Source organism: Xiphophorus hellerii, chromosome 24 (genome assembly GCF_003331165.1).
Source record: "Xiphophorus hellerii strain 12219 chromosome 24, Xiphophorus_hellerii-4.1, whole genome shotgun sequence".
In the NCBI taxonomy this organism is placed as follows: Eukaryota; Metazoa; Chordata; class Actinopteri; order Cyprinodontiformes; family Poeciliidae; genus Xiphophorus; species Xiphophorus hellerii.
Genome location: NC_045695.1, coordinates 10,704,902 through 10,730,724, shown reverse-complemented (window position 1 = coordinate 10,730,724; position 25,823 = coordinate 10,704,902). Strand labels below are relative to the sequence as shown.

The 25,823-nt window shown below is 37.6% G+C and overlaps 1 protein-coding gene across 1 annotated transcript in view; it reads right to left on the bottom strand.

Moving 5' to 3' along the window:
- The window catches only part of LOC116716207 (gamma-aminobutyric acid receptor subunit gamma-3-like), an 86,530-nt gene that overhangs the window by 39,632 nt on the left and 21,075 nt on the right, over positions 1-25,823 (bottom strand). The window contains exon 3 of the mRNA XM_032557103.1: positions 20,703-20,770. Coding sequence (XP_032412994.1) covers positions 20,703-20,770 — 68 coding nt within the window. The remainder of the gene's footprint in view (positions 1-20,702; positions 20,771-25,823) is intronic.

Genomic DNA, 25,823 nt, shown 5'->3' with positions numbered 1-25,823 from the left:
TAAAACATTAATAAGATCCCAGGTTCAAACTTATTTCATTTATATGATATTGAAGCATAGGTTTGACATTGAACTCATGGAAAACACATTTTAAGATCTTTGAACTGATGTCTGAGTGGAAAACAACAACAGATTTGTCTTGAAGGAAAAGCAGGTCAGCACGATGAGGCGAAATCCATTATTAAAGAGAAAGGATGCATACAAGGCACGTCTGACTTCATTAGACACACTCTACCTGCGTCACAACAAATCACTTTGTCCTCATCATTTTCACATCAGGTTGCTCAATCCAAACTCGACACACATTTATCTTTCACCCAGATTCAAGCATTGATGACCGTAATGCCAGGCGTTGCGTTGTTAGGATGTATATTCATGAAGATTCAAATCCTGAGCCTTAAACTGTCAAAGCAGGTATTTTAAAAATCAGCTAGATTGGCTGAGGCAGGATTCTCATGATTACCAATTTTCTAAGTAATTACAATGATTCATCCATTGTTGAGCACTTGTTGTTTCAGTACCTGAGGGGAGTTTGCTGGAATAAAGATGCTAAATTACTTGAACAGAGCACTTGGTATTACTTAAACTTCAGGAGATGTAATTATTTTGAAGGTTTTTTAAAATTGCCTGTTTTTGGGTCTGATTGCACTCATAAAGAATATTGTTGTTTCATAGCTGAAAATTTGACTGTTGAAATCCCAAATGGCGTCTCTCTGTTTGGGTTTTTTCAGTGTTTTAAGACACGATTGGGGAAAAACTCCAGATGCCTCCAAATCCTGAACAGGACTGACATGAAAATTGGATTATTGGAGACCTTGGTCCCTTAGCTTTAGCTTAATATTTGAAAAACTGGAATAACATTCCTATGGTAATGGTAGAAACTGCTAATGTTAAATATTTAAATTAGATTTTGACTGAAGATCAATATCTGTTGCAGCTGAGAATCAGTTCTCTGACCCTTTCTATAAAATAAATAAAAATAAAAAGTAGCATTCCTACTGCATAACACAGCCACCACTATGCATCCCAGCAGGAATAGTGTGTTTCGGATTATGTATCGTTCTAGTTTTCCACTATAAAGATTTCTTTTTAATGTAAGCCAAACTCCCTCCTCCCATCTAATATTGTCATCTTTTTCTTTGTTTTCCCATTTTGCCTCTTTTTAGGGATGTAATACTGCCCTGATAGAGATTTGGTATTGCATTATAGATCATGACTCACGAATTGAGTTTTTACATAGTTTTGTACATTATCTTCAGATGCCTCCTTTTAGAGGCTTTATTGAAAATAATGGCCTGCAGCTTAGATGTGGAACAGCTAAATATTCTTAGCCACACCTGATTGGTCCTTGTTTTTGTATTTATGTGCTTTTGCAGGAGTCAAGACGGTTGACATCAGAACTGTCTGACTATTATTAAAAGCTTTATTGTAACTATTTCTATACCTTCCTTTCACACAGAACCTGGTGCAAACATTCCATTGTTTCCTCATAAGACCACGTTTGATATCCAGATGAGATTGTTCCTTCACCACTAGCTTTCTGCAATGAACCCCTCATTTCAGTCAACTTCTGCAATGAAGTGAAACAAAAGCACCATTAAACACAAGGAACTGCAGCGCACGCATCCCCCGCCTCTTTAAGCCCACTCACCAGCTCTGCTTTGTGAGTGCCTCCAAGTGTAATACTGGTGTAATAACTTCAGTACCACATTTTATCTCTATTTCATATGTACAGTGCTTTGACAATGCGTACCTGTTTTCTCACGTTACAAAACAGGATTATTTAATTCTGTTGTATTCTTGGGCCTTATGAGTGGTTTGCACCTTTCAGTGATCCCTCTGTATTTACTTTCATGCAGTTTTTTCCTTTATGGGAGACGTTGATATTGATACATCCACCTCCCGGAGAGTTTTGTTCACTTGGTATGCTGCTGAGATGGGGTTTCACTTCACCGTAGAAATGATTTTGCAAACATCGTATCTTCTGTGGACATGCAGCTCTTTTGAGTTGTGGAGTTCATCAGCGCTTTCTTCCTTTCTTTCTTTTTCTTGCTTTGTCAGGAAACACCAATCTGTAGATTTTGTGACTCCTAATATTGTAGCAACTTCTTGGATATGTTGTTTCCAGTTTCAAATCTTAAGGATAAATATTACAACAACTTCACAATGGCTAAGGATCTCAGCATAGTTGATTGCTTCTGGAGTTGATTTCATCCATGGAATTTTATTTAGGAGCATCAGATTAAAGGGGGTTGAATACAAGTTCATACCACACATTTTTGCAATTACGCACAGTTTGTGTTTCGGTGGTTGTTACACACAAAAATACATCTCTAGAAAAATTAACAGACCACTTAACATGATCAGTTTCTCTGATTTTACTTTTTATAGGTATATGTCTGAGTAAAATGAACATTGTTCTTTTATTCTATGAACTACTGACAACATGTCTCCAAAATTCCAAGCAAAAAATTTATTATTTATTTGCAGAAAATGACAAATGGTTAAAATGTAAAAAATGCAGGGCTTTCAGACCCCAAAGAAAACAAGTTCATATTCATTTAGAAACAACAATAACATTTTAGCTCAGGAAGAGTTCAGAAATCTATATTTAGTGGAAAAACCAGGAGGTTTTCATTGGGTTTTGAACTGATTTTGAACAAACTGCTTGTTGAGTAAAATTTGAGTAATTTTGTCCAGAAGTTGAAATTCAGACCAAAGTTAATGTGTTGGATTAAAGTTGGACTTCACTTCCAAATTAATAAAACAAATGTCATAATGTCAGGCTTCGGTTGTGTAAAGAAAGAGAGGATTAGTTTTATTGTGAGCAGTCTTCTATTCAATTTAAAAATAAATTTGAGTTTCTCAGGTTGGAGAAACTTGAGCAATTTCTTATTTCCAAAACACTAGACACCATACAATGATCTGCTAGAATGCTTTTGAGCTTTCATTAAGATATTTTAATGCTTATAAGTTCTGCCTGCTTGTGTTTTATGTAGGTTTGAGTTCTAGTACTATGTGGTGTGATCTGCAATAAAAGTACAACTTGTGGGGCTAAAGATAATTTTCTTGCTAAATGTAGTAAAAGTGAGTTTGGGGGCTTCATATGTATCTCACTGATAATGGTCTCCACTCTTCTGTACTGCTGATCAAGTGGAATCCAGAAACACTGTGTTGCAGTTTCTAACATGGAGATGTGAAGAAAAGGGAATCTCAAGCTTAAGCACAGATCACTGACTAATGTGTTTCTTCAGGCAAAACCAATGCTACACAGCTGGTATAAATATTTATGAGTGAAATATTAATCTACTAGTACTTGGAAAATTAGTTGCTGGTCTACATTTAAAATTTGAGGAGTAAAGAGAAACGGGAACAAATCTTTCCAGCTGTGATGAGGTGGCATCATTCTGCCCGGTATTTTGATATTCTGGTTTATTCTTGAACTCTTCTCATCGTCGCTGTGAGTAAACACGGAAAATACCCGGAAAATACCCCTCTGCAGCCTCACAGTGATGCCCCATGAATGGTGACAGGCAGGGATGAAGGTAAACAGCCGACCCCTGACTGCCACCGCTTAAGGCTGACGATGAACTTCTGTCACATGAGTAATAAGCACAAAGGAGAGCAGCACCTGCAGATACAAGAGGCGTTTTGAAGGCAGCTTTTGTCCTGATGTGGAGGTAATTTCACAAACACGCTTTTGTCTTGTTCGCTGGGAAAAAACAAATAAAACGGGACGTTTGAAAAGAACAAAAGAGCCATTTGCATAGCTGGCTTGTTTGTTCAGTCCATTTGTGGGGATGGGAAGTGAAATGAAAAATTATGTCCGGCTGTTTTTTCCTTGAGTCCATCACCTGTGCTTCTTCAAGTAAGATAAATGGTTTATTTATGTCTGAGCTTTTTATAGTGGTGGCAAAGGAGAGGATCCAGATTTTGGGGGAGTGGTAGCAGTTATGCTAATTTATATGCTAACAGGTGGCCACAGCAGTGGGAAATATTTTATTAATTCACTATGGATGAATAAGTAACCCAAATATCATTTTCTAGTACTGAGCTGCTAATGGTGGCAGCACGTCGAAGTTATTGTTGTTATAGACTTTAGTTCATAATTTCATTGGGTGTGACGTTGCTGTTTGTTCCCTCTCATTTTGGATGCTGTAGCTAGAAAGATTTTTGCCCTTATTTTTTGCTTGTGAACATTTATGATGTGTAACTCTGGAAACTAGTTTTTTTGACAACAGGGAGCAGCTTATTAGCATCTCAAAAGCTCAAATTGAGATGATATAATGTCATAGCTGTCATAAACAGTCTTTAGTCAGAAGCCTCTTCAAATTTGTTGCAAGACTGACTGCTACCTCCCTGCCCACATAATCCCTTTTGGAATCTCTGATTCAAAACCTACATTTGTAATAATTTAACCTATAAAACAAGCTTGTATTAATAAATATAAAATTCTTTTTGGTTAACAATGCAGGCAGATACTAAATTTGAAACCTATATTAGCAGTAATCTGGAGTTTTTATAATTGTAAATATCTGTTTGCTTCATTTTGAAAGTTCCTAAAAGTCTCATCATATTTAGCAGTAGCAGTTCTAAAGATAGTGGAACCAAAAGCTAAAACAAACAAAAGCACCAGTTTGTTACCAGTAATTTGCTGGAAATAACTTTAGTGCATTGTTTATAAGATCTGGTAGTGGAGTTTAGAGTTTCAGCTGTTTTTAAGTTGCTGAACTTTCTAATTGACCCTCTTGTTAAGAGGTTGCAAACTAGCATTGCTCCAAAACACTGAATCCAGCAGGTGAGATATTCACGGCTCAGAATTTCTCAATGCAACCCGTATAAAAGAAATAAAAATTAGTTTTTACATGTTGTTTCCAACTAGCATAATGAACATTAATGTCTTTTAGAAACTCCTTCAGAACAGATTGTTACGGCTAAGCAGCATCTGGAATTGCTGAAGGCTGACTACCTCACAGCACAATGCATCCAATGGCCTGAGGATCTGGCCAACTCACCCAGCATCAGTCATTATTTTCCACTATTATGTCCCATCTCTTAGATGTTCACAAGTGCTTAGCTCAGGCCTTTAAACTAATCGGCTGCTGGAAAATGTTGCCTTGCAAAATATTCACAGACTTTGGGGAAAAAAATAAGCGGTGGGCATTCTGGTGTCTCTGATGATCACTTGTGGTTAAGAGTTTTGTGACCTTTTCATAATGTATACAATTTAATCTTGTCATACAAAATTTACTAATTAAAATACCACTCCTGTTAAAAATTAGTTAGCCTTGTAGACTGCTAATTAGATTGAGCAAGCCAGAATACTAAAACTGAAGTTAGTGTATTTGTGAGATGAATTTCAAAAGGTATGAAAAGGTTTATTAAAATGTAATTTTTTGTTAAAATAGCAGAAGTTCTAAAATGTTTCCTAATTTCACTATTTATTTTTGAGCACAAGAATCTACCCATCTCTAGTTTTCTGCACAAAACAGATGTTTTTGTTTACCAAAAAATCCAGGAGAGATATTAAAGTTCAAATATGTGCAAAAAAAACCCAGCAACCAAATTGCCTCTCTCTGTGATTTTGCCCATGGAAGTATACTGGGAAGTATACTGGAAGCGTAGACACCTTGTCTAAACAACCTCTAAGCTAAACACAAGCAACTCAGAAACAACTAAGAAACGGCTCTTGAATATAAAACACAAAGACTATTCAGATTTAATTCATCATTTCTAATAAAAACACTGGTTTTGCTAATTGAAAAAGAGAATGCTGTTCTAAAACGTGGGAGCTGTATCCTCCTATACCTGATCACTTCTACGTATGTAATTGGATTTTTAAAATTATGATTGGGGTCGAGGATATTTCCACTTCCTGATTTCTTTTCTCATTCCGTTAATTGGGAATTGCTTAGCCGAACACGTTTGTCTTAAATAAGGTTAACAGCAGCTATATTATAGCTAAATAGTAATGGAATCACAAATGCATATTCATGCATATCTCTGCATCTGAGCCACTGTGTTGATGCTTTAAGCCCTTTTTCTATCTACCTAAAGATTTTTTTTCTCCCCCAAGGCTTCAGAAATGGTTCTTTAATCAGTGAAAGCTTAAGTCAACTCGTTCGCTGGTAAAGAGTCTTGCTTTAAATGCTAATTTTCTGTATGAATTGATTTTTAAGGAAAAGGGAGTGGAAAACAAGAGTGAAAAATAGAGGAATTGTAAAAGAAGCAGTGGCTGATGAAAGTGAATACGGTGTTGAAACAAAATGAAGGATTTTATTGTGAATTATTTAAAGATTCAGGTGTAAAGAAGCAAAGGAAAGAAACTACAAACATGATTTAGTGAAGCTGAAATGATTCCTGTGTCAGCAAATCGATACTTGCTGACTCTCATAATCGCCAGTCATTTTTTAATACCTCAGCACGGTCACAGCTAATCGAGACATGATATGAATCTGTACACTTTTAAGCTGCAACAACGACATGCTGTAAACTGTGATATAATGAACTCCAAGTCCAAGTAATTAGTTTTTGAAAAGCTGTTTTTTTTTTTTTCCTGAAAGCTACTTGTACCCGGCTCTAAAGCTGGATGTCGAGATAAAAACCACAGTTCCAAAGGCTTGACATGACTCAAAAATGCAACAAACGCAACTGCTTACACTTCACAAACATAGTAAGCATGAATATGAAAAGCATGTCTGTCAGAGTCTGAGCGGTTCTTATTTTAGACATGCCTCTGTCTGTCTGTGCTGTCCACATAGAGGTACATTTACTAGAAATGCAACTGTTCTATATATTCTCCCCAATTAAGTATTAACAATATGTACAGTTCATATTGCCATCGTCATAAAATGTTTACTTAGCACTACACACATGCTTCCCTGCTTTAAAGTTTAAGGCTTTTCAACTGTTGTGCCAATGAACAATAGTTTTCAGCTCATGCTGCAGTATGCAGGTGCTTTGTCTGCGCCAGTGAAGATTAATCGCACTCAGATGCTTAAAGAGTAAGAGTTTTTTAGAAATTGATAAATTTATATGACTATCAATATGATGAGTAGAGCATTGAACTGTCACCTTAATGGTTATTGGGTAAGAAAAAAAGGGGAAAATTTAAAATAAGATGTCAAAATAAGTTTGGTCAGCCATTTGAAAAACTATCCCTTTCATCACAACATTGAAGCACATTATGCTCATTAACCATTTAAGTTTTAAATCTGTTCATTTAACTGATTATTTAAAGTGGATTTTAAGAATTATTTAATTTTTCCTACTAAACTGATGCAATTAAAGAATGGAGCCTATAATTGTGGAGAGATTTGGAAATCTGGTTTTAACCAGAAACCACCAAGAACTCCTTTCATGTATTTTGTCCTTGGAGCATTTTTAGTGAACATTGGAGCTGACTGAAGTTAATGGCATTAAAAAAAGCACCACATAAATTGCAAAAAGTTGCGAGAAAAGCAAGTTCAAAGCGTACTCTACCTGAAATACGAGTCACTTCTTTGAAAAGGTCACCAATAACAAGTTTGTGAGGCTAATTTGAATATAAATCTAAAATACAGAAGTTTTTCATCCAGTTTAAAATCTTGTTGAGCACACTTTTTCCTGACACCATTTAATGTCCGTCTTGTTAGGAATAAAAAGAAAACCTAAGACCTGACCTTCTCTGCTGCAATTAGATAACCTTTTCTCATGAATTTTCAGCCTCGGTTTCCTTGTTTCAAAATGAAAAGCATCACTGAAGGTCAAAAATGGAACAAAAAAAGAGAAAGAAAAAAAAAACTAACGCAAAGGGAAAATTTCACATATACACCCACGTACCGGGACTACATTAAAGAGCACTTTAAAGTGACGTGTGACATCTGGGAAATTCTCCGTTGTACACAACGACAAAGACTCTTCTGCTCGAGCTGCTTTCTCTGATTCATGAGCCGTCGCTGTGCTCCTGCTGTTAACTCGCACACTGTTGCATCTCATCAAATCCGAGTGAAAACACCATTCGTATTACTTTTTTTTTTTTTGTTTCGCTTCCCAATTTTGACTAAATAACAAGTTAGCTTCATAAACACTGAAGAGAATCAAGTGGCCCTTAAGAAACATCCAAGTGGCTTATATAATAGTGCTTGTGGGCATAAAGTATCATCTGATAAATAAAGGGACCTTGTACCAGTCTTGAAAACTCATTACTGTCGACAATTGATTGACTCTCTTCACTGATGTTAAAATTCAGCATCAGGAATATTGAGGCAGTCTCATTAAGAAAGTCCGCTGAGATGGCTGTGCTGATTTTTGATAGTTATTTTTATGTCATGGACATTTTCTATCGAGTAAATGTGCTCTCCAAAATTGTTGAGTTCGGTTACTTATTGCTTGGACTTAAATTGGAGTGCAGAAAATTTGAGTTAGCCTCAAGTGTCGGAGCCCTCTGGGAGACCTTTTAGCTGTTTGAGTGTCACAGTTGTTTCCTCAGACCCATTTATTTTTATAATCGGACCGTGTCTCCTGTCACTCACTGTTCTGACTCCTTCCACCTATTCACCTGAGCCTCAGACGCCAACAACCAGAATTGACTCTCACGGCTAACACACCTGTTCCCCTTTGATGAGATGACATACTATAGCGACAGAAATTTCTTAGAGAAGAGGAAGTTGGTGATGGGGATAAACGGAGAAGCTGTTTGAGGAACTGTGTGTAGACAGTCAAATGTGGAGAAAGACGAATCTTTGGAAGTATTACGGTACGAGCCTTTACATTTAAACTTCATTTTTACTGTCAGATATGAAAGTCTGGACTTTATAGTCAGGTTCTGTATGCGTTTAGGAACTTGACCTAGAGTATGAAGGCAGGAGTTTATTAACAACTTATGTTTTGGATAGTATAGAATTAACTTTTTAAATTGGGCCTCTCACTTTTTCTAATGAAAAACATTTTTTCATGTGTATATAAAGAATGTGTGTTGCTTATGCTATGCTCTGTTTGCATATTTCTGTTTGCAATAATGGGTTAGAATTTACACTCCCCTACTGTGATGGGTTATTTTTGCAAAGAAATCCACAATCCTTTCTCTGTACTTGAGCAACTGACCCCGTTGGGCTGAAGTTTTAACGATGAACACAATTTTTACAGCAAGGTAAAATATTTATGAGTCGAGTTCAATTGAGAATACAATTGTCGTGTCAGTCGCTCCAAGGATCTTGCAGAATGCAGTGATTGAAGCTCGACTAGTTTGCATGAACGACCATGAGAAAAATAAACAAATTTGCTACATTTGGCCTGGCTTAGCTGGAGATAATATTTGCAACAGCACAAGATGCAATGATGATGGAATGAGGCATAAAACCTGATCTGTGTCCTTTGCTATCACTCGAAGCAAAAACTAGTAGTTGAGTGGTGGAAAAAATGTAAAATAATCTAGAAGCCAAATGAAAACAAAAACCCAACACCGATTATATATGCAGAGTAAATTTATAGGTGTAATAAATTATAAAGTGATGACTTCCAGTGAACAAACTTCCAAAAAACTGCAAAACAGATGAAACACTGACTTCCTTTAAATCAAGTTGAGCCCTCCCACGCCTCTATGTTTAGAGTGCGATACAAATAACCTTGACCTGACCTCTTGCACCATTTTATATCACGGTAAACTCATATCTATAGATGTTTTGATTAGTTTCTTCATTTTATACGAGTCACTTGCTCGACTGCAAAAGTGAAGAAAAAGAAATGACACCAGAATAAAAATGGTTTACTACAAACTTCCATAATGTTTGAATGAAGGCCCGGAATTTTTTTTTTATATTTCTTGAACTCATATTTCTGAAATCTACAACTAGCATCCAGACTTAGCAATCAATCAGCTCTGTGTCCTAAATGTCCTGCCTTGCTAGTAGCACACCCCCACAACTGCAGCCGTCTGAGCTTTTCTGAAGACAGGACTCAAAGATATGCTGGCAGAGAAAAGATGAGAATACCATCCCTCATCGCTGTGCTGCTGCTGTGGACCTCTCTATCAGACAGTTGCACAAACTGTAGACTGTCAGAAAGTCAATAACCCAGGCAGCTGGTGAGATCCCACTATGGCTGCTAATCTAGTCTAAAAATCAAATCTACAGCTCAGTCTGTCTGTAGACTGTAGCATTAAGCACTAATAAGCTAACATTAGAGCAAGACGAGTCGTGGCTTGTAATGGTACCGAACCCCCGACTCTGTTCTCCCTGGGGGCTGATCGATATGGCAACAGAAAGTTTGCCCAATAAAAGTAGCAGAGACCACGATTTTCACAAGCAGAATTCCTGCAAAATCCCATCAATAATGTTGCTGCAGTGATGAATATAATGCTCTGTAGGCTAGATTTGGTCCAATTTCAGAGAAAGAGCTGCTTTTAGAACAACTCAGCATTTATTTGGCTTTTTGAGACTTATGAAGATTAAATCTCTATATTTGCCAGATTTTTAAAAAATCTTACTCTATTGTTGTACACGGTTTATCAGTAATATAAAATAAAGAGGAAAAAGTGTCATGTATTTGCTAAATTGTAAGTGAAGCAAATGATTGAAAAATGCATTAAATCTGCTTTATGTAACTTTTATAAAATATATTTTTTTACAAATCTGTTGAAACTGCCACTTTGTCACAATAGTATAGTACGAGACAGATTATCTGTAAAAAATATATATAAATAAATCAGAGCTGAAGGTAGGTGTTTCTGTCATTGGCACACTTAGTAGCATCTTCACAAGATTGATTGACAGCGTAAAGACGCTCCTCCTGGTTCTGATTGGTTGTTTTTGATGAGTGATGCATTTCTTTAGACGGCAGTAGTTTAAAACTTTGAATCCAAACGTGTTGACCAATACTAAACAAAGTCTTGTAACTTTTTAAGCACTGAACAACCAGTTTCTACAGCAACACTTTCCATTATCTTTAAGCCATGCTGATCCAAATGACAAGAAAGAGGCTTGAGATATTTTACTTTACGTGAATCTAAGAGTTTCACTTTTTGAAATGAGTGAAAGATTTTTTGAGATGCACCTGTATGATATTTGGCTTCTGGAGCCTGAGTTTGATCCGTTATTGTGCTGTATTGTTCAATATTTCACGTGCCAAATAGATGCAAGAATATCATTGTTTTTTTTCTAAGTGATACATGCAGTTTCCAGATTTTAGTCTAAGAAACCAACTCAAAATGCTAAATTACCATGTGAAGAACTTTTACTTTAACTGTTTTGAGAGAAATTAAGGTAAGTAGCAGCCAGGTGCTTCTAATCAAACGCACTTGATTAACTGGTAATCAGCAAGTTTAAGCACCTCTATAAAAAGACTAAATTTTGCTATTTTTATTCAGTGACGTAAATCAAACTAAGGCAGATTTGAGATCAGGTATTTTCATTTTCCAGCAAAGTCGCTACATCTATATTTATACCTTAGTGTATTTTTAACACTGAGTATGTTTCATGTATATTTCCTCTCAAAAGGTAAAACCTTTGATAAATTGTTAAACCTCGTGACTCACAGCAATACAGACTATATCATTTCAGTGACAGTTATGCAGATTATTATACCAGCAGGTTGGCTCAAACAAGTGAAGAAAACATCAACAGCGCATAAAAATGAGCAGAGATGTATGAAGAGAGATGGAGTAAAACACAATGTTCCTTTCTAGCTCCAAGACTCTCCTCAGAAGAGGGTTGGAGCCTTTGATGTGTGTTTCCTGCATGTGTGTGTTTATCAAAGGCAGATGGATGGCTACATTCAAATGTGAGTCGGCGTGAACCTGTGTGTGTGTCCCTGCCGCAAAAATAGCTCCTTCAGTGTTTTCCGAGGGTCAGGAACTCCTTCAATCTCCACGGACTTAATTATTCAGTAAGTTTTACTGCGGCTGGAGGATTCGCCGTTTCTTCCATTCGGGAGGGGAAAAAAAGGCTTCATGGGAAACCAAAGGTTCAACGGATGAATCGAACAAAAATAAGAATCCGCGAGTCAAGCATCCAGCTTTTATTCACAGCCAAACTCAATAATTCAAAGGGGACATTCAAGTTGGTCGACTGATTTAGTGTTTGCCTGCGTTGAGCGAGCTTTTATGCAAAAACACACCTGTTTTATCAGCCTCGATCGTGTAAGTACAGCCGCAGGATATAAAGCATCAAATCAGATCTGACTGAAATGGAAGCAGCTCAATCTGTCTGCTAAAATTAGATCCAGGTAATGTTTCCTCGTGGAACAGAAACATAAGATAAACATCGACTTTGTTCTTGAAATCTGAAATGAAGATCAGTAATTCAAATTACCAGTTCTTAATTGCCACAGTAAATTGAAATTTAACAAAGGCTTTTAGGATGGTGACTATGGTGTACATTGTTCCAAACCCAATGATAAATCTTTTGATAATTGGTTAACAATGTACAAACGCTTACAAAAATATATTAATATTATGCATGATGCCTTCACTTTTTCCAGTTTTTGGGTTTTCTAAGAAGAAAAGGATATAATGATCTAATCTTAACCAGCTTCTAACATTGGATGAGTATAATCTGGAACACTAAAAAACTGCATGATGAGAGAAAAATCTTATCAAAACAGTAAATTCCTACATTAATTTTCAATTATACAACCAGCTCTCCAATAGTTTCTGAAAGAATATGTCCAAAGTTGGGGTGTTGTATATGTGTGTAGATACCAAAGTCCTGTATCACCAAAATACCACCAATGTGTTTGAACATTGATGAAAAGTTTTTTTTTAAATTATGTTGTATTTGGTTTTCACCATTTCACGTTTAACGCCTCACGTCAGACGGAAGAGCAAGCGTATTCTTAGATCTAAGATGTCGTATGCTTTGACAACTCTTGGCAGCAGCAAATGCCATCAGTCTTTATTGTAAATGGACTTTTGATTCATGTTTTTTGCAGAATTGTTTTTAACCATAGCATCAAAGTCCAGACTTTGACTAGGTCTAGTAAAAAAGCAATGTCTAGTTTACCTGAGGTTGAATTGAACAAAACTATGACAATCAAAATAGTTCTGTTTAATCCTAATTTAATTTACTAATGTGTTATTTTCCTACATAATGAGCTAATTAGTGGAAACAGTTATTTATTATGAATAAATTATAAATTAAGCCAATCAAAAAAAATCTAATAGTTTCTGCTGTTCTAAACTCACTCTATAAAATAATTACACAGCCGATTGCTTCCTCATTTCTTCGCTATGAATTTCAAACCGAATTACAAAAAATAAAAATAAATAAAAATTTGAATTGTCAGCGCCTGATGACAACATGCTATAAACCTGGCTGTGCTGTATTGTTGTGACCCGCTTTCTGCTGTGGGTCAGTAATATCTTGGATATGCTCAGGCTGATGAACAGAAGGTTTCTGTGCAAGAATGACAGAGCTGTGCTGGACCGATGGTGTGCCAGTGGCACTAATAATCTGTCCTCTCCATCTGAGTCATCGTTTTTCTCGTTTTTTTTTCTTTTAATCATGGCGTGATAAATGTGTTCGTCGTCGATAAAGTCGAGGACTGGAACGTCGGCTAATTTCACCGGCTCATCTCGACGAAGGGCGACCTTGATTTCGGACCCGAACGGCGAGGATTTGTGACAACAAGGATAAAGAAAGATGAGCTCTGAAGCCTCCGCTAGGAGCACAAAATGGAAGGAGGAGAAAAGAAGAGGGATCTCGATGAGCAGATGTGATCTGAGCTGAGAGGATAACAAAAAAAAATACAGTCTGGAATCACTCACACACGACTTGTGCTTGAGACTCAAACACTGAAGCATGAAGGAATGACATAAAGCTCTTACTCCAACAACTTCATCTTCATGTGCAGAGTAGTGCTTTTTGTCTCAGTCCAAACAGAAAAACACACACATGGCTTTTAAATGTGATATCTGTCAAATAATGACCGATTTTCAGAAATTATTCATGTCAAAATTTATTTGCATTTATGCACACAGCTCTCTGAACTGGACAAATCAGCCTTCATAACCTGAAAGTAATTTAAACAAACCAAAACTAAAAGCAGTTCTAACTTGACCCGTTTCATTTCCACATCGTTGCTGCAATATTGTGAAATCTGTTAGCAACTCAGACTTTTCTAAAAAATGAAAAACCAAAGGTGAAGTGAGTGTTGCAATTAATTTAAATATTTCTCTTCTGTGGTTGTGTAGTGAATGAACGCATGGAGTTCAGTGTGTGTGATCCCAATCCAATTAGTTCCTAGATACCAGCAGTTCTCACAAATATAGGGCCTAAAATCTACAACAGTCCAGATATTAAAAAACAATTCTAGATTGGAAACCATATTTGTTGGCATGATCTACTCAAAGTGAAGACCTAAATCTAGTTGAGAATCTGTGTCAAGACTTATATATTCATAAATGGTCTCAATCCAAGATTGAGTTATTTTATTTTTTTCTCTGCAAACTGTTGACTCCCGTCATTATCTAGCTTTATGCTGCACTGGTGAATCGGTTCATACGGGTTATAAAGCCAACAGGTTTTACCTGCACTCCATGCGTCCAGCCACTACAGTTTTAGCTCTAATGTTCCCCAACAACCATCGCCTTTAATTGCAATCCATTTCACCTCTGAGAAGATGGGTCGTTGCACAGCTTTACGTCATTAAATCCTTCATTTGCTGCCGGAGAAGAGCACTGAATAAAGATGGAGCACATGGTAAGATTATGACAAGTTTAGCCTCCAGTGGTTCAGCCTCTTGAGCAATTTCCAGGATCTCTGCTTGAGGATTGATTTCTTCTGTTTTTGTTTCTACTGAATGCACTAAAGATTAGCTGTGACCCAGCTACCTACCAGAGGAGTTCTAATAGCAGCTATCCATTTCCACAGATTTTTTTTCCTCTGACATTAAGTCAGATTTAGCTGGTAAAGTGCTGTGAGCTGTTTTAAAGGAATAGTTCGTCTTCAACTGGTGGCCATTAGCTATAGAGCAGGTTTTACAGATTAGCAGACTTTGGAAAACTGATGTCACATCTGTTGATTTTTTTTCTTGAAGAGTGGGAGCAAACGCATTAAAGAACAACTGGGAGGGTTATTACTCCAAGAATATCATATTGTGGGGAAATTTATTTGAAAGACTACAGATTGATAATTCTAGCAAATCAGAGAAAAGTAATGATTTGAACAATGTTACTAAAAACACATTTTTCCATTTAGTTGTCTTTACTTTTATATATTCACTTTCTACACCTGATTAATTGTCTGCAAATTAATTGGGAAGCAAAGGCCCTTCTCCAGGTGTGAACAGATAACAAGGAGAGTATATCTTTCACAAAATCAGTTAGAGATAATAGAAAAGCATTTTCTCAAGCATTCATTCTTCAAAGAAATTTAAAATGTTTAACTAGCCCCACTATGGACTAAAACCTTAGCAGGCAGAAAATGTACTGTTTCCTGTACCGTTAATTTAAATGTTGCATGTTTAGTTTATAGTCGACCAGGTAAAAAAAAAGAAGTACTTTTTAGTTTCAATTAAACTGAAGTAGTTTTGACTCAACAATTTTGGCTCATATGACAAAAAGGTTAGACCACCAGTGGTCCATGCTGGAAGTTGAAGGCGCTGTGCTAAAACATCTTTGCGTGTTTGGAATCAAACGCAGTGAGGATTATGAGCTCTACTCCACCAATCGTATTTTGGACACAAGTGTAAAACTCCCACTTTTTGTCGGACGAAAGAGGCAGTCATCATGATTTCATTGATTGGGTAGCATCTCGGTATGAATCAACCAATCAATCGCCATCAACAATGTGGTCAGAGTGCATCTTTGTCGGTTAATTTGCTGTCTGTTATCAGGCTCTCTCAGCGCCAGCTAGAGAAACTCAGCACTTTCTCCCAGTTTTAAAGCTGCTACTGCTGGTTAATCACTCCACCATTCATCACAGTACGTCCTAAATTACCATCGGCTTCATTTGCCGTTGCATCGCCCCAGCCAGCGCCCATTACCACCGCACCAAATGAAGAAAGATAATGTGTTTTGCACAATGGTAGATGAGAAGCTTCCTGGAGTTTGGTTGTTTGCAGAGCTGTATCATTGTATTTCCTTAGAGTGTGCGCGAGTGCATGTATGTGTGTATCAATATGGATCATGAATCTAATACACCCTTGGGGAACTGACCTGGTTTTTCATGTGGAACTCTCATTCAGACCCGAGGAGCGAGTGAACATGTAAAACGGAGATCTCGCTCCTCTTGATGGATCGGACTCGGAGTGCGGCGGAGTGTAAATGTTGAGCTTCGAAAAGCAAAGAGGGAAACCAGGCCAATCCAGTCAGAGGATGCTTCTTGTTCTCTCTCTCACTGAAATACTTCCCAAACAAAACTGGCGCAGAGAAAACTGGAAAGGGGAGGGGAAACCAGTTGTGACTCGGCGCTAATTCCACTCCAGTCAAATCTGGAGGTGGCTGGGGATTCACGTTTCACTGATCGGCATACACTGGCCCTGGCACCGTGGAACCAATCAGTGCTTACACGGGGGGAAAATAATCGGGATGTCGCAGCGGGACTCTGTTCCTTCATGGACGGGAGCTCTGAGCTCCACAACGCAGTCATGCCCTACTGACCCACTACAGGCAGCGGGAGGCTTTAGGTTACAGCTCTCATGTTTGAATGAGGTGTAGACTGTTGGTGTCCAGTTTTGTAGAAACTAAATATGGATATTCAGAGTTTTCAGACAGAATGTTAAGTATTAAAAACAAGTCTAGGACTGTGTTGTGTTTAAGGTCTGCGGTAACTCTGGACGAGTAGCAGAGATCAACCAATCCATTGACAGGATGATTTTTATCCGTCATGTGCATCACAATCACCTCTTTATGAAAGATTGACAGGAAGATGGAAGATGGTTAGAATCAACATCAGGCTCATGTTGGCACAGACCATGTAGGGGACGTGGTCAACATGCGAAAGAAGAAGAAAATCAAACTTTTGTCTTTCACTGATTTGAACAACTAGCACTGAACACAGCACCTCCTGTGGGAAACGAGGTGTAGGCAGTGTCATGCAGTGAGGATAATTTACTTCAAGGATGGAGAAACTGATCAGAAGGCAATACATTAAAATAATGCTGGGTGATGTGGCTGAAAAAAAAAAAAAAAATTCTATATCAGATACAATATAATTTATTCTCCTTGTTTTTTTTTTTAAAAAAACTGAAATTATAAATGACAAAGTATTTTTAAAAATTGGCATTTACAATCCCTTCTGCAATTGGGGCTAGGCTACAATTTAACTTTGTGCTGGTTTCCCCCGTTTGTCACGTTATGAGTGTAACGTGACAAAATGTGAAACAGTTCAGGGTCATAAAAAGGTTTACAAACTACTGTAAATAAATCAAAATAACTGGTTTCCTTGATATCAGTTCTGGAGATGTCAAACTGCTGAAGTTTAATCCTAAGACATTTAATGAACATGATTTAAAGAGGGCAGAATATTAATGTGTTGGTTATGTTTCTCCATTGGAATACATATTCATTTTTAAACGCCCTATATGGATGTGCTTTGAACATTAAGTGGCTAAAGATGATGTGACACGCTGATTGATGTAACTTGCATTGCGCCTGTCATATGAACATTTAATGAAAGGAAAAGGTGGAAACTAAGCCCTAATTAGTTGGCTCAGAAGCTTTTGATCCTAACAGCATCATAGTTAGAATATGTGGTGGCTTTGCTGCTCTGTGCCAGACTAAATACTGCAGTGGGAAAAGTTTATCCATAAAATGTCATAACGACTCTTGCAAAAAGCTGAATGTTTGTCAGACCTTCCAGGAATTATATTCAAATATCATAATTGCTTATCGTTTAAGACTCGGGGAACCTGATCTGTTTCAAAATGACCAGATTTGTGATTGAAACAAGGTTGAATATGTAAATGGAACTAAAAGGAGAAATGTTAACATGGCACCATTTCTTCACATCCACTAGACATGGACATGATTCACTTTTTGCTAAACAGCTAACTGTTTGTTTTGAAGGATTGTTTGGTGTTGTGGTTTCAGTAGAACCTGGTTAAATTGTCCAGATTTTTGGGTTAGTTTTATGTTTGGAGCTGTGTTCATTTGAACCTTCCAGTATATTTTAGTTCTTATAGATGGTAAGCCTCTGCAGTCTGGTGGCAACTGATCTCAATAGTTGATAAAATACTGTATATTTTGTAAGTTACTGAACAATCATTTCACAAATTTAGCCCGTCATGTTATACATCTGTACAAAGAATATCATATTATTGTGGAACTGTTGTAATTTTCCTACTGTTCATTTGAATGCTTATACTAAACTAGGAACAAAAATCTATTGGCACCTCAGTGCCAGATTTTTGACTGCATACAAAAACAATAGTTTTCTTCCTGTTTTATGAAGTTTGGAAAAAATTTGTAGTTCAATTTTTTTTCCAAATTCAATTAAAACCTAAAGTATTTACCAACTAATTGTTCATAGCAACTTACGGCAGGTTGCTTTCTGTTCCGTTTCTTCTTTTTAACTTACTACCAGTTTGCATTTGTGTGTGAAATGGTGGATGCGTATTGTGCATCTTAAAAGCACTTTGAGAATCTGACACTTGCATAAACAACTGTAGCTTTTCCACTAACCAGAATCATTCGGTGTGATTTAAATGTAGGCTTGGTAGAGCAATGAGAGGCGCTACATTACTCTTAGTGAGGTCTTTGTGGATCCGGCCCCATTTGTCTAATATATTTAGTGCATGTCCAATGAACTGTTTCATGTTTGATCTTAATCATTAGTTACACAATATGCCTTACTTTCCCACCTTTGTTTCCTTTTCTATACATTTTTTGCAATTTCCAAGTTTAAACTTTTAAACTGTTAGTTAAAACAGTGTGGATGTATTTGGCTACCATCTTTTAAAGTTTCTTTTTAAACTAGAAGCAACCAGTTCATACTTAATAAAGCTTAATATCCCCTCTTGCAAAGAAGATGTAAATTGCTGAAAATATAAATATATCCTAATGATGCAGACAGAATAATGTAATAGTTTTCACAGCTTTATTGAACTGTATAATACTTTATTAAACCCAAAGGAAGGATGGGTTATTGCAGTGTATAAACTATGGGGAAAAATACAATATAAGAACAAGCAGTTCCTATGAGTCATATAGGGTTTTTGTTGCTGGCAGAGACGATCTCCTGTCCAGGACTTGATTGCAACAGAGCTGCAGTTATGTCTCAGTTGTGCAGAGTTTTCTGTTATGAAGCTTGTGCAACATTTTTCTCTCTGGTATCAGTTGGAATCAGGATACAAAGCAGACTTTTCTGACTAGGTTTCCTCTTGTGTTTGCTGCCGCCTCAGATTATTATTTTTTTTTTTTTGGGGGGGGTGCTTTAATAATCAGCTGCACTCGTTTCCACCACGGAAAGCACAAACCCTGACAAGCGGGACAGCCAAGAAAAAAAAAAAGAAAGGAAAGAGTCGAACAGAGGCCGTTTTCTGCAGCGGTTCAGTAATCTTAATAAGGGTTCCAGAAACCCAGATCTACACTGACTGCAGATTTTAGTGTTTATCAGAGAGCCTGCTGGCTCCTCGGAGTGCAGGGTAGAAAAATCAAGTTAATGAACTGTGAGTTGGAGTCCACCATTTTGCATCCCAAATTGAATTCACTTTGGGAGTATGCCTAAACGTCCCTCTGCACAATGACTGCATGTTAAAGTACTCTAATTATTATTGGCAACTTTGTCCGGTTGGTAATCTTACATTTGAATATATATCTATTAATATATATACCTTTAAATATTCAGCTACAATACTCATTGGCAATACTCATGAAAGTATTACTATTGTTTTTTTGATGAGTTAGTTAATTGTAAATATTGAATCATTAAAACAACTTTTTTTTTTCTTCTCCTAGCTGAAGAGCAATCAAATCCAAGGCAGGACTTTTCCAGTCTCAATCAATAAAAGATGAATTATTTTTAAGGCTTCTTCCATAACTGTGCATTTTTTAATAAATGTGGAGGGTGTTGCACACAACACTTGATCAAATTAAATCTGAATGCATTCAGCAGCTAAGTGTAACAGGTGCATACCTAATTTTTAATGAGTTTAGAGCTCTTCACAACATGTTTAAAGGATCTCATGTCATCAGGGTTTTTTCCACGTTGCTGAGCGATAGTAGCAGCTCAACATCTGGCTAATTTCTTATCACATCTAGCTCAGCTAATCTCTGCAAAGCCATACACTTATGTTGTGAGGACAGTGAAAAATTAAACTTAGTAGAATGTTTTGACAGTGATGGAACAGATTTTTGCATAATAATCAATGAGAACAAACTGCTAATGCTTTGAGAAGCAACTATTTTCCCATTGTTGCAAATCAGGCTTTTACGTTCAGCAATTTGCTTTTTTCTATGCCTCTAATCCAGCATTCTGGTCTTTTTGGAAAACATATTCAAAGCTGTTTTTTTTTCTTCTTTGATTTCTCATGACTATCTGCAGAAAAACCCAAACTGGCTAGTTGTTTTTTTTTTTTTTTTTTTTTTTCTGGCTTGTTCCGCACTGATCAAGCAAACCAAAACCCACACCTGTCTTTCTTGGCTCGCACTGCAACGGAAACATCTGTGGCGGCACAGACGACCTCCAAATGCAACATGAGAAATGACGGCGCTCATGTTTGATGAGGCTCTGGAGTCAGGCTACAGTAAAACCTGCGGGTGTGAGGATGGAGAAAACCCGACTCACCATGTCGATGGACGACACAGGTCCGATGCTGTTGACGTAGATACCCACGTCAATGACGGTCGGTTTCTCTGCAACGAAAAAAAAATGCCGTTAACGTGAGCATCCGATGCACATACAGTCCTTTAAGCAAACTTAAATGGATATTATTGATATTTTGTGTGATAAACTACATTATGTAGCAACCATATTTATTCTAACCTCTGATAGGACATTCATTTAACATTTGCATCAAGTTTCAAAATAATCTAAACCCATGTTACATTTTCCCTCTGATTCAAAACTATGCAGCGTTTTGTGTTGGACTGTCGTCAAGGTTAGTGCTTCTGAGCTACAAAAGTTCTCGGGGTGTTAATACCTTGTGATATATAGCTGTCACTCTTTCCATCCTGCGGCTTGTATGTAACCAAAAAACAGAAGTATAAATAATCAAGTTAAAAACCACGCTTTTCATCATTCAGTGTCACCTTGGCTAATAAAGCCAGTTCATTTCCTTTTGGAGGCAGGCAGAGCCATCAATCCACCCTGAGAAGAAAGATTTACACTTCTAAAATCAGAGAAGCTGCGCTCTGATTCCTCAAGCACTCCCAGAGTTACCATGGCAGGTAATAGCATTTCCAGTCAGCACCAAGGATCTTGGCTAAATTTACTCTGCAGGAGCATTTGACTTGTTTATTCTGAAGCAGGAATGTGAAATAAGGTACAGCAGAACACGAGCCATGTTAGGACAGACAGACATTTCAAAATGCATAGATGCTTTAGGGGAGAGCTTGTATAAGGTGGGAGAGCAAACTTTTCATGAAAAATTCACCATGATTCATGCATTATTCTCTGTGCATGCTTTTTTATGCTTTTCTGTGTAACCCATACATACTAGCTTCAGCTTATTGAAACAAAGCATTCCCATTAAAACTGCATCTTTGGGAATTAAGTGTTTGCTTCACTAATGTATCACCTAAATTAGGCTCTGCTCTAATGTGCCTAAACATACATTAAAAGTCCGTTATGTTGTGATTCTAGATGTTTTTTTCTTCCACATATAACATCTAATGGAAGTTCTAGTTCTACACTGCAAGGAATGGAGAAGGAGAGACAAAACTAAAACCCAGTCTCACTAATTGGCTTCTCCCTTGCATTTCAATAGCTTGATGACGATACCCAGCGCTGGATGCAACACACTCCAGCATGGCCTCTTCACACATCCTCTGCTGTAGCGTCTCTATTAGCCGTATCAAGTCAAACAAATTCTGCAGCATGACAGTCACAACTCTGACACCTTACACATCGCTATGCAACACTGCTACAAGATGGATGCAAGTGATTGTCAGATTGTATTGCAATGGCTCGATAACAGAATGCTAAACACTTAAACTGGATGATGAATTACAATTTAAATATTATCATTTCTATTTAATGATTGTGTTTAGGATGTGTATAGAGCATTTAACTTTCAACTCAAAATGGTCAGATGTTTACTGGGATTTCAATAATCAGCAAAATGACTCTGCTGCTCCTAGATATTGCATCTATGTTTAAATTTTGTTCTTTACCATCAGTCTTCTTTTGCTCCTGTATGTTTTTTCTTAGAATTTAAGTTATTGGGGGAAAAAAGATGAAGTATTAAGAGAGAAAACAGAGCTGCTCATAAACAGTTTTCAAAATAAGAGCATGAAGGTAAACGTCTAACTACTGATAACCAAAACCTCAACACAGATGTTGAACTTTATTCAATAGAAAGTTTTCAAAAGTTTAGAATTTATCTGGAAAAATTTGAAAGATATTTCTCCATAATGATCTACAGAAATGGTGTAGTTTCCTCAAGTTTTCTGTAACTTACAAAACCTAACGAAAAGAGAATTTTTAACCCTAAAACCAAATATGATTCCCCATCAGACTACAAATGAAATCCAACCTGGATCACAGATAGTCATTCAGACTCGCAAAAACCACACTTTGAGAACATAACTGGAGAAAACAGGTGAGCTTTTGGCTATTATAGTCATAACCAATTGATTTACGATCTAATCATTTATCAGCCAGACATCTGGAATGAAGCCGTCTGGGATGAAGTTGTCATGTAATTGTGAGGGTCGGGAAAGGTTTGCCTTGAGGTTTCTTTAGCAAATCAATCGGCCCCAAGGGTGAGCAATTCGTAAAACTGTCACACGAGCTTATCTATTAATGAGAGTCTTGAGGCTCAAATTTCTCCTTTTTTCCCTTGTTTGTAGATAACTTCTAAGATTGCAGTGTTTTGAGCACGTCTAAGTGTACATGTAGCAGCTGCTGGAGCACAAACCAGATGGCAGATTGCATGTCACAGAATGAGCAACACGATGTATTAATAACCTGACTTGGTGTCATTTCAGCTCTGCGTTGCTAATTGAAGCCTCAGGATTTTTTTCTTAATCATTGGATCACCAGCATCCATGGAGTTCTGTAATTTTTTTTTTCTCTGCTGTGAGGTCGTGGCTAGCGGAGCTGAAATGCATGTGAACATCAGCTCGCCGTAACCCTGGGGGTCTGTCGGTGAAGGCTTGCTGGGAGGTGTTGGTTCGATTCCAGCTGAATGTTCTGCTCCACTGACTGGGCAATGCACCATGGCACAGCACTGGTGTATTCTGAGAAGCATCTTATTACTAAATCTATAATTTGAAGTCTATGTAAACTGTGAATCCGCTTTCTTTGTAAAAATCTATTAAAATTGATACTTTTTTTATTTTTGAAAACAAAAAAAAGGATCAAAATGAGGAAACAAGGAATATATTCCTCATTTTCACAAGTGGCACTAATCAAATGAATTAAATACCAGAAGCCAAAGTTCTGTTTGCTACAACGACTTTTACTGAGATTATTAGATGTGAAGTTTCATGACTGAACAGCTTACACAGGTTAATTTGACCCTGCTTTTTAAACAGTACGACCATAACTTTGTCGATTATGTAAAATCCCTATAAAAAACAGGTTGGAGCCAGTTATATTTCTACTAAATATATTAGTCAGTAGCAAACTAGCATCTCCAGTGCCAAACACTATTTGGCAACAAACCCAGGTTCAGGTTCAGTCATTAGGAAAACCAAGGCACTGACAGAATTTCTAACAATGCATAATTACAACATATAAATTGTGGAAATATTTTTGGGCATGAATGCATTGTTCCTCCAGGGCAGCCCGGAGGTGTTTAAACATGTGCGGGGAAAACCCCTGGACATGCAGCCAGTCCAGAAACGGACAGATAAGCAGCGCTCACCGATTTGGGCAGCTTTGAATACAGCTTGGTGAAAACCTGGGGATTATAGAGAGCCAGCATCCCTCCCCTGAGATCATTCACCTTAGAAATTGGGGTGAATGCATCTGAAAGACCACTGAAATGAACACATGTGGTGCAAAGCTGATCTTTTATAGCAAAAACACATTGGCGCATATGGAAACTGGGACAACCTTAAGGGGATAAACCTAAATATACCCCACAATAGCTTATCAGTGCAGATGATGGCAGTGTTTATCCCCAGATGATGTGCTTTACGGATAGATAGATTTCTAGAAAGGAATCACCTCAGTCCAGTGCTTCTAGCATCTGCTTGTTGGACATTTCAGCTCTGCTCAGTTTCATGTGTCATCATATAATGGTAATTATAGCAATTATTTTCTTTATCGAATGACTCGTTTTATCGTCTTCATCTCTGAGATGTGAGAATGCTCTTCAAAGGAAAGCAACCTCTTTCCCATATGTGCAGACAATGAAACATCCACCTATACATCTTCCTATTAACCTCAATTTTACACTCATACAGGAGAAACTTTCATCCACAGAGCACATATGATTTCTTTGTCATCCTCTGTGTGTTCCCATCCTCCTCCTCCTGCTCCTCTTCTCCTTCCTCGTCTTGTTTTCCAGAAAAGCCTGACAGCTCCCATCTGTATTATCAAATCACCTTGTGGGGCTCGATTAGGAAGAAAGACCCTCCATGCCTGCTTGGCCCGGCTGGCATGACGAATGCATTACGCATTGTCAAGCCCGGCCAACTTCGTGTGTGCATGCTGATGCACATATCCCAGCTGAGCGCTCAAGCTCCCATATGCTCCGTTTCCCGGGATCTGTGCATGGAATACGAGGGGCCTCAGCAGGCTGCCGGATTCACCACCGAGGGGGGAAGCCCTGGTGTCTTCAGTGGCTGTTTGGAAGCAAATGTGCTGGAAAATAATTTATTGCTCTGCGTTGAGTAAAAGCCATCTACAGTGCAGTGTCTTCAAGCTGTTTGCTGCTGGTGATGTCTTCAGAAGACATTGTTCTGACAAAGACATTTGCGTTCACTGAGGCGTAGAGTTCATCGGGACTCGGCCATCTTGTGGCTCTGGTGGTTACTGCACTTATAAAACGAAGACGGCATCATTTTACTTCACTTCACTTTACTTCACTCAAGCAACCAATTAGAATCAGGCCAAGATGGATGAGATTTAGTTTTGGTCTTTTGATGCGGTTAAGTTTTAAGGATATGCAAGTACATATGTTTTTTAAATAATGACCTCATTTAGTGAAAAAAACACATCCAAACTTAAAGAAACTGCAGTTTGTCAAGCTGAAATATGAAGGTGCAATACTACTTGACAACCAGATCAAGCCAGTGTGTGTTGCACTGAAGTAGTGGGGGAAAAAGTGAAAGTTGATGGGTCACAAAAATAAAAATAAAAACCACAGAGCATTTAATTTCAAACCTAAATAGTTGGATGCTTATTGCAACAATTACTACTTTAACTTTCTTGATGCTTATTATTCTAATCTTTACATATGTTTTTGTGTGGATCTGCCCAGCCCAGCTGGCTGAGGAGTGTGGATAATTTTTATTTACTAAACCAAAAGGAACCGATAAATGGAAGCAGTTTATTGCCAAGGACTGAAGAATTAACTTCGAGATGAGGAACGGATGTACGGAGTAAAAGCAGAGACAAGAATCTGGCAATGACAAAAACAAGAGCGTAGATAATTAGGATGCAATGACTCGTATGAGACAGACGAGTAGCAATGAAAAGCAAATGCAGGTGTACAATAAAGCAAGAACACAGGAAAAACCTTCACAAGGTAAAAAGAAGTGAAGCTTCTCGACTACAATGCTAGCTAAAGTGATT